This window comes from Styela clava, chromosome 3 (assembly GCF_964204865.1).
Source record: "Styela clava chromosome 3, kaStyClav1.hap1.2, whole genome shotgun sequence".
In the NCBI taxonomy this organism is placed as follows: Eukaryota; Metazoa; Chordata; class Ascidiacea; order Stolidobranchia; family Styelidae; genus Styela; species Styela clava.
Window position 1 is genome coordinate 2,445,796 of NC_135252.1, and position 13,712 is coordinate 2,459,507.

Here is a 13,712-nt window from a genome sequence, read left to right on the forward strand (position 1 = left end):
TAAAATGATGAAAAATAGATAAATAAAAATTACTTGCCACACCATATTAATAAATTTATAATGGTTGCCACTGTCACTATTGTACATTCATGACTCCAATAATAACTTGAAAATTTGATAACCAACTGGATAATATGTATTTAAATGAATTGAATATTACTGATGCTAAATTCATCAAATATACAATGGTAATGGCTACTAATGGGAATTATATAGGATGGTGACATTTAATGTAATGTGATGAATATTGTTTTTTAACACACAGCCTATCATATAATATCATATAAATTATCATATAAATTTTATTATAGCTGTTATTATCCCCCTATGAATTACAACAGTACAACAGCCTCAATTCTGCAATTAGGAGTTGGTCAACCTTTTAGTACAATAATATCACAGTTTTGTTTGTTTCTATTCAAGTTAAACCAAAAACTGATACATATAACTGTATAAATTTGATGAGTAACTCAATGTACAATGAAGCCTGCTTTCAATTTCAAACTGAACCATAAAGTACACCCTGGAACATTGACAATTGGGAAATATGATGGAATTCATTCTTGTTTAACCGCGGCAACTACAGCTGGGAAGATCATTATCCACAACCCTTATTCAAGTGTTACAGGAGGGGAGAGAGTCACGATAGAAGGCACGAATATCAGCTTACTGAATATTAATCAATCTATTACATCTGTAAAAGCAGGTAGGAATGTTTTCAAGTATCAAATAAAAATCATTTTGTTATATTTATTTGTTTTTATGGTTTCTGTTTTAATGGTTCTGTGGTTGTATCACCTTCACCTTTGATATCACTCATTCTTAAAATTATTCAATTTCTTGATGCAGGTTCATTAGATGAACATGAAGGAAGAGATGTTCTTGCAGTTGGCACTGCTACAAATCTACTTCTGTATGATGTTCACAATAACAAAGATCTTTTTTATAAGGTGGTGTTATATCTTGACTAGTACAAATGTTGGGTCTTGTGTAGTTTCGTACCTAAAGTATTTCTAGTGGGTGTATCATAACGTTTTTTGCACATGTCAATCTTAACCCCCACTCGACTACGCCATCCAAAAATTACGGCACTACGTCATCAGAAACACATCATAAAGCTTGCCACAGTATAGCTAAGATTCCCGAAATGGCATCTGCACCGACAATAAAGAACTCACTAACGGCAGCAATCTTTCTCGGATCGGGATCGTTGGTTTATTGGAAATAGCTTGGTTTATTTTGAGTGATAGTCTGTGCGCCTTGGATGACAGTGCTTATAGTTTAAAGGCCCTTATTATGTCACTGTGACGAAATTTTCGGATGACGCAGTCAGTTGGGGGTTAGGTTTGACATATGCAAAAATTGTTATGCTACAGCCACTAGAAGTACTTTAGGTACGAAACTACACTAGCCCCCAAAACTCTTAGGATGTTGTGGGGAAAATGTAGGTCTTCAGCTAATGGTATAGCGTATAGTATCTAGTTTAGGTTGAGTAGGATAATGGCTAACCATATATCAGTATATATGGTCTATCTGTTAACATAAATGTGAACTTTTTATACAAGTCCCTCTTATTCCCTCCCCTACAGTATTCGAATTGACTGTGTAATGGAGAGCATTTTTCTGTTGTTTAGCACAATTATTTTTTTGTAAATCCATAAACAAAAATCAAAAATTAACAGTATTGTTAAATTATATAAGTTTCAGATATTGCTTGTTTATGAATTGTTTTGTCAAGAATTGTATAGAAATTTACACTGTCTATTTCATATATGATAACTAGACCTTCGTAGATTTCATAAAAACAAATTCATTATGTATTTTTTTTTAGATTTTTGTGCTCTACTATGTACTCAAGGTCAACATAATTAGCCCACTGAAAAAGATTATTAAAAAATTAGGACAGATTAATATTTCTCCGCCATTCGAAATTTAATTGATTTCTGTTTATCTCTCGCAGGAAGTTCCAGATGGAGTGAACGCCCTAGAAATTGGAAAATTGGGTGACATTGAATATCCTATGGTAATTGCAGGTGGAAATTGCACATTACAAGGCTTTGATGTTGGCGGTGAAGACAAGTTGGTTGAAGACCCTTTTAAATTAATTTTTATTTGATAGATTGGTTTCAATTTATATATATATTGTTATATGATTGCGGATAAATGCTTTATTGTATTTCTCTAAAATAGGTACTGGACAGTTGCTGGTGACAACATTTGTGCTCTTGCTTTGGTTGATTTCACAAACAATGGAAAAAAAGAACTTATAGTTGGGTCTGAGGATTTTGATATTCGTGTATTCCAGGTGCAACTTTTGAAAATTTATATTTACTAAAAACAGTCCAAATTTAAAATAGCTTGGTTAAAATCCTAAATGAAGATCATGAATGATAGTGTTATTTTTTACAAAAACGTGTCATTTTCGAATATTTTGTGGTTTTGCATTTCGTCGTGACATGCCTGCAGCTTGGAGAAAGATATCGATACATGAAATATAAATCTTCTACTTTCGTGGTTTGATAGGAAGATGAAATCATATCAGAAGTTTCAGAGAATGACACTGTTACTGGTTTATCACCAATTTCTGGTAGTCGATTTGCATATACATTGGCGAATGGAACTGTTGGTGTATATGATAGAACTGCTCGGTATGACTAAGTTATTTTATGTTCAGGAGTGATAGCTTATAGCTTACTACACATTTATTCCTACTTTGGTTCGAATTTGTAGCAATTCATATGCAGATAAATATTTGTGGGCCAAAAATGAGACCTGTTACTTACTAAATAAGACAGTACCCACACCCACAGATCTTTTCAGCGTTCGAACAAGTTCCAATGGAAGCCCAACCTTTTTGTATTTGAGCTATGTTTTTTGGTTTTCGCTATGCCTTCCTGATTATTCTAAATGTTTTTAAGAATTGTCCTTAACATGTCAAAATATTTTATATTGGTGAGTCACCTTCTCCATGTTGCTTATAATTACTAATGTGGACCTCCTGAAGTATGCACACCAAGATGGCTCACAACCTGAACTCAGGTTGTGTACCAGGTTAGGGTTCAGGTTATGCGACATCTTGGTGCGCATACTTCAGGAGTACCACTAATGTTATTATGCATAGGCGTAGCCGGGGGGCCATGCCCTCCCCCAAATTGTCAACATTTTTTTTAATTGATTTTCAACACCATTTTGCTCTAATCTTGATCAATCAACTGATAAGTGATAACCCGCCATTTTTTGGCTTATCATCAACAGCCGTGAGAAAGCACCGTATCCTATTATGTTATATTTCAGTAAAAAATTCCTTCACCAAAATTACCAACTAAAATTAGTAAATATACTAACTTTTCACAAATTGTAGTTATTGGAGAGTGAAATCGAAGAGTCAAGTGATGGCAATCCATTATTTTGATATAAATGGTGAGGGAGAACCAGAACTCATAACAGGATGGTCAAGTGGAAAAATTGATGTGCGTAACACTAAAACTGGAAATGTGCTCTACAAGGTATGATATTGTTTTCCAATTTCACCTGGCTATATTCAGGTAATTAAAAATTCTATGGGTAATGAAAAGGTATACTATGAATAAATTAAAATACAATTCAGGACACAATGTCGAGTGCTATTGCTGGGATAGTGGATGCAGATTATAGAATGGATGGGCAAAATCAGTTGATATGTGTTTCCGTTGATGGTGAAGTTCGAGGATATGATCCTATAATAGGAAAAACTTCTGAAGCAGCTTTAAATGCAGATCAAGTTCAGGTTCCTAAAATTTCCAATACAATTTTATGCGATGAAAAATTGTTAATTATTTTTCCTCGTTACAGTGCAGAATGATTTTTTAATTTTATTGCTGTCTTAAACGATATTGAATCATTTCAGAATACTAAAGAATGATCAATGGTGATTATCACTTGAATATATACCATTATGGATACTCCTGTAGTGTGTGTATCAGGTTAGGGTTAGGCCATAATTTTATTCCGTTTTTCCTTATTTCAATACTTTTACGAGTTCGGGGACTGTCTGTGTTAGCCAAGTGAATATACCCCCTGCCCATAGTCTTCAGTCCCTTTACACAAATTGATGTAAAGTAAGCGAGCAAAATTAGTTGCTTCCATATTGGTACACACACTTATGGACCGCCCTATTAGGGGTTCAGAATTTACGTTGCTAATTATCATATCGCCAGATGAGAACAGAACAGGCCAAAGTCACAATTTGAGTTTTGAGAGAAACGCAAAAAAAAAATCTTGAATTTCGTTATTATTGAATTTCTAGATATTCATACTTAGTTAAGACCTGAGCTCTGGTTATTTGAATGTGGATGAGAATATCTTTGTAATCAATATATTTTGGCACTTCTTTTCAGTTTTTTTTACCCCCCAAAAAGAAATTTTTGCCCATTCTGTTTTCAACAAGTTCTGAATTTTTTTGTATTGGATGCAAGATAAAACAAGGTGACTTAGGCCTAAGTTGCACTGAACAAATTCTTAGACATGTAAGTTTCGGACTTTTTATTTCTGATGTCCATGCCCATCATATTGGAACTCGGGCCTATTCTGTTCTTAACTTCTACAAAATATTATAGTCCTAAGTCCAGCTAAAATTTTTAATAATCCAGGGTTTTCACCATCTTGTAGAGCACGACTCAAAACCCCAAAATATTGAAAAAAATGATTTCCCAAAATTGTACTTATGCCTCTTTTGTTCTCATCCGGCGATATTTTGATTTAATAGTTTGGCATATTTGTCGTTCATGGTGCCCCATCCCACTATATGCGTTATACTACATGTATTATATTTTGACAGGAACAAATACGTGACTTAAGCCAACAAAAGCAAAGTCTATTACTTGAATTGCAAAATTTTGAACAGGCAAAGCTGTCTGAAAAGTCATCCATGCTGTTATCACCAACAGAAAAAACTCAGGTAATCAATTTCTTACAAAGCAACCCATTTTTGGGAGGAATTTCAAGAACTGTAAATGTTCTCTTGATAGATCATCCTTATAAAGGGCTGCATTGTTTCATTGAATTATTTTACTTGCAGCACCCACATTATCACATCTTAACTTATTCTTCTTGTTGAGGTTTGCGTTTTCGAATATCATTAATAGGGTATGATCTTGATTCTAAAAAGGTCTATGCTGCAATTTACTACTTCACAGGCTATTCCCATACTTGCCTCAAACTCGATATTCAGATTGTGTGGCCCGTCAAAAAGCAAAAACCCTCAAAAATAGTGAAAAATGTGTCTATGCTCCATTGTGTTATATATTCATAATTAAAATTCTATTCTATATATCTGCAATATTTTAATTAATATCTTTATGCTGTAAGTTTTTCAGTCCTCGTTTAATACATTATTACTTATCGATCTTAAGATCGGTAAATCTGTTGATAGGTATTTGTCTGTCTGTCTGTTTGTTTGTTTGTCTATTAGATGAACGCAAATATCTCACAAAGGCGAGGTTCTGCTCCAAATTTTGCATGTGCATTCATGTTTCATATCTCGGACCAGGAGCCTATTGATTTTGGATGAATTATGTCGTATAATTAGCGAGTTCGAATAATTAGCGAGTTATTAATTAATTAGTGATGGGACACGCGGTGTCACTATATAGAGTCATGAATCGAAACCGCAGTTTTGATCGATAAGTCTTCAGTTTCCAACCGATATTCTTGTTAATTTATATCTACAGGAATGGAATTAGAATATTGACTATCACACCAATTTAGGTGAAGACAATTCCAAGTTTGATACCTAATGGATATTATTTCTTGTTCTTAGGCAGGTATGATTCCAATCAGTACTGAATTGAAGACAAAGCTTTCCATTGATGGAGGAAGTGAGAACCAACGTCCCCATATCAAACTCACTGTATATACGACTAACAATGATGTTATTATCAGATTGGTAACTGTGTTCGCCGAAGGAATTTTTGATGGTGTGTATGTATGTTGAGATAATTATCCATCTAAAAAATCTTTCTTTCCTGGTGTTCTATACAATGTTTATAAAACACTTGTTTGCCATCTTGCACTTAGATGGCGTGTGGCTCAGTCGTTAGTCATTACACTAAGCCTTATGAACACACCACTTAAAACACAGCATTTAATATAGAAACAATAAAACATTTATAATAAATACAATATGTAAAATATTCAATCATATTTTAGTTATGTTCAACACAATTCTGTTAATTTCGGAACCGCTGGTCTAAGCCATAATAACATAAGGTGAATTTAGGCTTGTTTAAATAAATTTTTCTGGACATTTTGATTACACAGTTTGTATTAAAATTTGTAATGACAAGAGATCCTTATTTACTGGTGTCTGTGAGCAAAACCTTATTTTGTACTCTTGACATAGGTGAAAGTTTTGTTGTTCATCCACCTTCAAATCAAATATCTAACATGATTGATGTTCCACTGAGTCCTCTGAAAGATACTGAAGTTGAACTTCACATAAAAGCATATGTTGGACCAAGAAATAGTCAAAGTTTCCATGTTTTCGAAGTCGCAAGGAAGTGAGTATCTATCAGCGAATGAATTCCTTATGCCCTGTCCCTGGGCTGCTATTTACTAAACCTCAAACGCTGAAGCCTAGGATATACTATATTTAACATATTCTATTCATTTTTAATATCACTTCACAAATCATCTTCTCATAGTCATTGGAAATTATAGCCGAAAGCACTCAATTGCTAACGTCACAGACTGATATAGATACTGGTTCGTGAAATACCACTTCAAAGAGTGACTGAATTGCTGTTAGTTTTAATGGCCTGGCCTTGTCGAGTATTATTATTTGCTGAGTGGGGTACCAGATTAAATAGTAAACACATAGTAATGTTAGTCTCTATTATATATTACCTCTAGAGCCCTACACAGCATATTCAACCTCCCTTTTCAGGTTGCCTCGATTTGCGATGTACTCCTACATGCCGACTTCGCTCCCAGAGCCTCAGGGTTATGTAACTTTCTCTATCAGTGATCGAATAACACGTATATTGATATGGCTGAATGAAAACTTCCTAATACTGGATGCTGATGGAGATCCAATTAATCTATTGCCTGATAATGAAGATCAAGATTTCTCTGTCAATTTCTTGTTATTGAGAGGAGGTGGTCCGCTCATATTGAATTTTGCTGTAGGAGGTATGTGTGGAATATTTATTTAATTTTTTTTTAGCAGAGAGAAACATATCTAGGCCTGGTATATTTTTCATGCTTATGTCCATGCAATATATAAGTGATATATTTGGATGGATGGTATGTGTTGTTGCTCAAATTTTAACCAAAATTAGGCACAGCTGTTTGAAAATAATTTCTGGGTATTATATACATTGTGTACTTATTTGGAAAATTCTGTGAAGATAACCGTCTCAATTTTACTAAATGTCACCTTGTTGAAAAATTCAGCAGGAATTATACATTCATGATAATGAAATAACAGTTAAATCTATGGAACATTTATTTCTACCAGTATAAAATGTTAACAGTTGGCTAATTAAGTTCAACAGAAATTTAGCATTATTTTGTATAGTTATGCTTCATTCATAATGTCATTCGTTTTTATTCATCATTTCATGTATTTACGAATATAGTATATATTATTAATATTCATAGCCATATTTTTTTATTTATCTCGTGATAGACAAGTTCAAAAGTAAGTGAACATGTTCTTTGTTTTAAAGGCATGACGTATTATGTTGTACTGTGTAAGTGTGTAGTGTTGTACTGCCCACTGTAAAATTATATATTTCCAACTTTATTACTTGTAAATTTAATTTGAATCAATTCACAAATAATGCCATTAGATTCTTGTTTATAATATGCTGTTGAAATTTTGTGAAATTGTGTAAAGAATGGTAAATAAAAGGAATATCATTAAAAAGGAATGTTTTGTTGTTTTCTGACAGACCCATTTGGTTGTAAGTATTGTTAATCAATAAATACAATATCATCACTATGTTGTATGCATATTGTCATGATGCACAGTTGCATGTATGTTGCTTGTTTTTTATTTGTTGTTATGATATTTTTAATTAAGAAAATATCACAACCATAATTCAAAATTCAACATACTGTTATGAGGATTCTCATAACATAAATTATGAACAATTGGTAATTCGAGGAGTATAACTATCGATGACTAAAGATAACCAATGAACAATTAATAAAAAATTTTTAGTCATAATTCCGAAAAATTATTTATCATACTTGTATGATGATGACTTTCATACCATAAATTATGGACCGTTGAAAAAGTACAACTATCAATGACCAGAGATCAGCAATGAACAATTCACATGCACTCTGTCATAGCAATCTTGAAATGTACTTTAGTACATCATTATAAATTCTATTGACAAAAGCAATCATTGTTGCATGCTGTATCAGTATATCATTCCCACCCTTTTGCCTTCTATTCTTGACTTTATTTATATATTGATACAATATATTCTTTTTAAATTTTTGTTCGTTTTGAGCACATTCAATCCACTAGTAATTGATTTGAATTTCTACTGGTAAGTAAGTACCTGGTAATTTGAATGATTTTGGTGTTTTCAACAAAACCCAGGCCTTAATGGAATCCTAATGCATGGCCTTCCTGTAATTCTTGTTATTTTGTGAATAGTAATGATGAATTTCATATTATGATATTTGATATTAAAGTAATTTACAACATTGATGTACTTTTTGTACATATTAAACTCTGAAGATTACAATATTGTTATATTACATTGAAACTTTGTGATGCAATGGAAAGTTGCTGTTATAAAACAATTTTTTTTTTTTAACTAGGTATAAAATAACTCCAAAATAAAATATTTTGGTGTATCAAGTTTCACATTATATACAACTTGTTTTGTGCTTATTTTTAAACATGGAAATTAGGAGTTGAATTACTATTTTTATTTTCCTAGCTATTAGTATTGGCTATTATTGCAAATATGTACAAGTGTGGAAACTTTGCAGTAAGATAAATTGAGTAATAAAATTAATTTCAGGGCAAGTAACAATCAACACAGATGATATTGATCTTGCTGGTGATGTTATTCAATCTATCACATCATTCTTGGGTATAGAGCATCTCCAGGTGATTTTACATATTATAAATATTTATGACTTACTCCATCAAAAATAGTAATAAAATAAGAAATATCTATTTAAATACAAGAGACCGATGCTCAAATATTTGGAAACGAAGGCAAAAACGAAGTAGTATTGTTATGCTATCTGTCACCGTAGACTCTGGTAGTGTTATCTTCAGACTAGTACACAAATAACGAATCCTGTAGGGCCCACAGAAATTTTTGAAATGAATAAAAGTAATAGCCTTCTGGCTTCTAGCGAAAAATACAATTTTTATCCACTGAAGAATTCATAGCAGTTGGATCGATAGTTGGAATTAGATAGCGAATTTTTCACTAGAAGAAGAAGATGACTAACAACAACTTAATAACAAAACGAAACATATGTACAATTTGTGTCCAATAACTGTTTTACGTGAATATAATAATTTTTCAGTAATTTCAAGGAAGAATTTTGATTAAGTTTATTACATTTTAATGATGAGCAAGGCTTCACACATCATTATCATATCATTTGTATGGAGCACTTAAATTTGGAGGACTGAAATAGTAACCTGTTCAATTTGTTGGGATGGGACAATGTTTTAGGGTTGAATGATTAGGAGCCTGCTGAATGATACAATAAGAGCCTTTTCTCCCAACGAACGACAATATAGTCAGAACCTCAGTTTCTATGCTTTTCTGTGATGTCCTTTGTTGTTCAGGTAACAGCTGACTTTCCAGGACATTTTCAAGAGCTTCACGGTCTGATTGAAAAAGCAGGTGAAATGCACACTACTCAACAAAGACTCACTGCAGAAATGTCTGATCATTCAAATCTGATTAGAAGTTTAGTGGTAAGTTTCTTCAGTTTTCAATGTTACTTCGGCCTCTGCAGGTGTGTCATGACGTTCACTTTGACAGACAGTGTAATTTATATAATTTATTTTGTATTCATATGTCAAGCTGCCAAATATTTTTTATTGTCTCTTTCGCAATTCGAGTTGAACTCTAGTATGAATTTTGATCAGGTTATATCATACTGAAAAATTTTATTCAAAACTTTTCGGCATAATGTCATAACAGGATATTTTTGATTTTGAATGAAATGAAATTTTGTTTTCACACTCAAAATTCATGTTTAAAATAAGTGGTTTTTAATCCTCTCACAACTATATAGAATGGAAAATGTTAAACGAAAACCATGATATAAGAAGATTCGAACACATTTGTGCAGGGGATATCTTTGTACACATATTTATTCTACCATTTATATATCCAAGTCTCAAATCTCTGTTACTTCCATGTAAAAAATATTCAGGTACGTGCAGAAGATTCCAGATTAATGGGTGATCATACAAATATGAGACGTGGTTATTCAGAGTTATATAGCCTAAATCAAGATCTGGTTAATGGTTATCACATTCGTTGTAGCAATCATACTGAACTGCTTGAATGTTTGAGACAAGTTAACAAGGGCATACAACGTGCTGGGAACTTGCGCGTTGGAAAACACAAGACTGGAGTTGTAAATGGCTGTAGAGAAGCAGTGAAAAAAAGTGATGCATCTGCTCTTGTTAGAATTATGAAAGCCGGATCAAATTGACATATACGCGACTAGGGTTAAACTGTTCCAAACCACAAGTCACTGAGGCTTGCAATGCCTTCTTTAAGCGTTGTATAACGTGTTGTGTAACTGATGATATCTTCAACGAAGCAAATGGTTGAGAGTTTAGCAGCTGGAGATTGACGTAGTATTGTACTTTTCTGCTTTTTTTTGCACATAATTCTGGCCATTCTGTATATTTTTTGCAAACAATACTGGCCATACATTATATCTTTCAATAACTGTGTTGCAAAGTAAAGCCAAGCATTTGTTAAAAGTAAGCCAAATCAACTTCAACTTAATTCTCTTTTCACGATGCTATTTGGAACCCAGCAGTGTAGTAATCCACTTACGAGCTGCTTTACCTTGGCTACTTGATTGACATCTGTAATTGTAAATTTGAGACTTTGAGCATGTAGGCACTTTTGGTAGTAAGTACACAGGTACCAATGTAGGTTGTTATTTATCTATTTCTTCACTGTTATTCTTTATATTCACACATATTGTGGAGGTTATTTAGTTTTATGCACGACTCTGCTCTTGTGTAATTGTCTATTTAAGTATTTTTGCAATAAATTTACTTTTATAAGTTGTTTGATCAAATTATTTTTGTTTTGAACAGGTCAATATTTTCCATTGCCCTAATGAATGTAGCCGTAATAAGCCGTAACGCTATGGACACTATGTCCGTATTTTGAACCAGTGCTCTCTTTTTTTGATAATATTTGGTATTTATTGTAACCAAGTGTAGTGTATATCAGGAATAATTGGAAAATCGTACTACTTTGTAATTATTTGTTATAACACATAACTTTTTACGCGCCCAACGTAACCGGTAGCCTCCCGCAATGTATTGTGTCTGCGAGAAGTGGGGTATCGAATGAATAGATTTGATGGACGTGGTAGCTTGGAACAGTACAGTCATGGGGAAAATTAAGATTGAAAAAAAAACAAGTCTACAGATTAAAAACTAAGTCTACAGATCAACTAATTTCGCAACTCAAGTTCAGGAGGATCGTTAGGTAGGCTTACCATACGTCCCGCTATAGGCGAACAGTCCCGCTTCGGCGTTCGGCTGGCCAGCATAATACATGAACATTACCAATCAGCATATTCTCGTTACTACTCGTGGCGTACCGGTATCCTACTTACTAAAGGTGAATGCGTTTTGTTAGCTAATTTTGTTGTTAGCTAACATGAAAGCGTTATCAGTATGTAAAATCAATACTAATTGGTCCTGTTCTGACTTGGAAGTAACATTGAACATTGAAGGTGTTATCTACAGAAAAGCATGCTTGGGCGAATAAGTAAATTATCAATACTTGAAAATGGCTGGCTATTTTATTATTCTTTCCTCGGTTTGCTGTATAAAAATCTAAATTCGAATTTATTTGTATCGTTAACGTCAATTCCTTTATATTTTTCGAACTGAGCCGGTATTTGGGCAGAAAATATGCGCATGAACTCTCGAATACAATATGGGCAATGAAAACAGCCGAGATGTAGTTAAATCCGAAAATGTAAAGTTAAAAATCACAGCTAAAGGTTCGTTGTCTTTGAAGGCGTCCCGCTTTGAAGTCACACAAATATGGTAACCCTATCATTAGGGGATAGATTAGCGGCGTGGCGCATCGTGCGTTATTACCCTGTATGGGTGCAAAGCCCATGTGGAGTAATTATGCGCAATAGGATCACTGCACTTCTCACAGCCGCAGGGGGTTCACGTAACCAATGATCGGTTACGGCTTTCTCATCACTTTCACCAACATCCATGCATCTGAAAACAATTAACTGGCTATCTAGATTCTAGTCCCATACCCGATAGGAACCAGAAAGCGGACGATGGGCCGTAGTTCGCCATATGATTAAGCCGTCTTATCGCCTTACTTTCCTCTCCCCATATATGCAAATCTTATCATAGATCAACAGTTAGTTTTTATGCACACCTGAAAGTGCCACCTAGACGCATTGGCGCAAGGATCTTTATTGTCATGTCACGTCGTCTTAATAGGAATCTATAGAGGGACATAATGGGAAACATACCGAACGCGCCACTTCCAATCCAGCCCCACATGTAAACTTCATCTGCAAACAATACAAAGTCATAAAACCACATTTTTTATTTTCAAACGTTGAGATGTATCCAAACTCCCAGCGCCTATTCCATCTCTTCAGACAATAAATACACAGCCTGAAATGAGTTTCTTATTAGGTATTACATCACAAAATCAGCAGCTACTAGCAATCAGTAGCAGTCGGTCATTTCATAGTTGGAACAGTGGCGAGGCAATGAACAGCGGTCATCTTAAGAAGAAAATAAAAAAAAGTGCATTAAGATCACAGCACATAAATTTCTAAACGGTGAACGTCAGGGCAGCGAGCGCCACAGATCGATGGTCGAGGATATGGTTCATTTAAAAAAGATGTAGATCCGTGGTTCCCAACCATTTTTTCTGCACTACCAACTTTCGTTTTGGACATAGCATTGATTCCCCACAAACTAAAGCCGTCTAATTTAATGAATTTGGTGAGCCCATGTTCATGGGCTAGTTCGTCCACCTAATTCAGACCACCAAATGTTTTAGCCTATTTCGCCACTAAACCGAACTTCTCTTATATGTCACCCTGAATGTCTACATAAATGATGTTGCTTTTGAAAATAACTTTTTGGTGCATAACAAACACTTATATATTCATTCGTGGAAATTGTTAGTAATAGTTTGTTAGCAAATTGTTTATTTGACATCTATAAATGTAAACAGGTATTCATGTTAGTACAACACATTTTAAAGTGTATGACCTCGCTTTAATTTCCGATGAATTCAAACCATTCAGCAATATTTATCACAGAGAATAGCGTTTCTTTTTCAATATTCAGTCTGTCGTACAAGGGAGCTCTGTGTTTGGTGTTAAAAATAATCTTTCATGTCAAAAAATACTCAAAATGCAACGTGAAGGTAGAAAAGCGAAACAAATTGATCCGAACGTGATCACAAATTAACAGAAAATCCCAACTTAAA

General features: G+C 33.8%; 1 protein-coding gene across 2 annotated transcripts; it reads left to right on the forward strand.

Moving 5' to 3' along the window:
* Positions 1-371: 371 nt before the first annotated feature.
* Positions 372-11,295, forward strand: LOC120341869 (BBSome complex member BBS2-like). 2 transcript variants are annotated; one of them, XM_078110816.1, is made up of 15 exons: positions 372-706; positions 850-950; positions 1,961-2,079; positions 2,191-2,305; positions 2,524-2,648; positions 3,362-3,506; positions 3,608-3,766; positions 4,817-4,936; positions 5,798-5,954; positions 6,380-6,536; positions 6,923-7,167; positions 7,932-7,943; positions 9,024-9,112; positions 9,812-9,943; positions 10,408-11,295. In XM_078110816.1, exons 1-15 carry the CDS (start codon positions 481-483, stop codon positions 10,690-10,692), a joined length of 2,187 nt encoding a protein of 728 aa, XP_077966942.1. In that variant the 5' UTR covers positions 372-480; the 3' UTR covers positions 10,693-11,295. The 2 variants fall into 2 exon arrangements, with proteins under 2 accessions (XP_077966942.1, XP_077966943.1); XM_078110817.1 differs by lacking the exon at positions 7,932-7,943 and having other exon boundaries at positions 377-706.
* Positions 11,296-13,712: the final 2,417 nt, after the last annotated feature.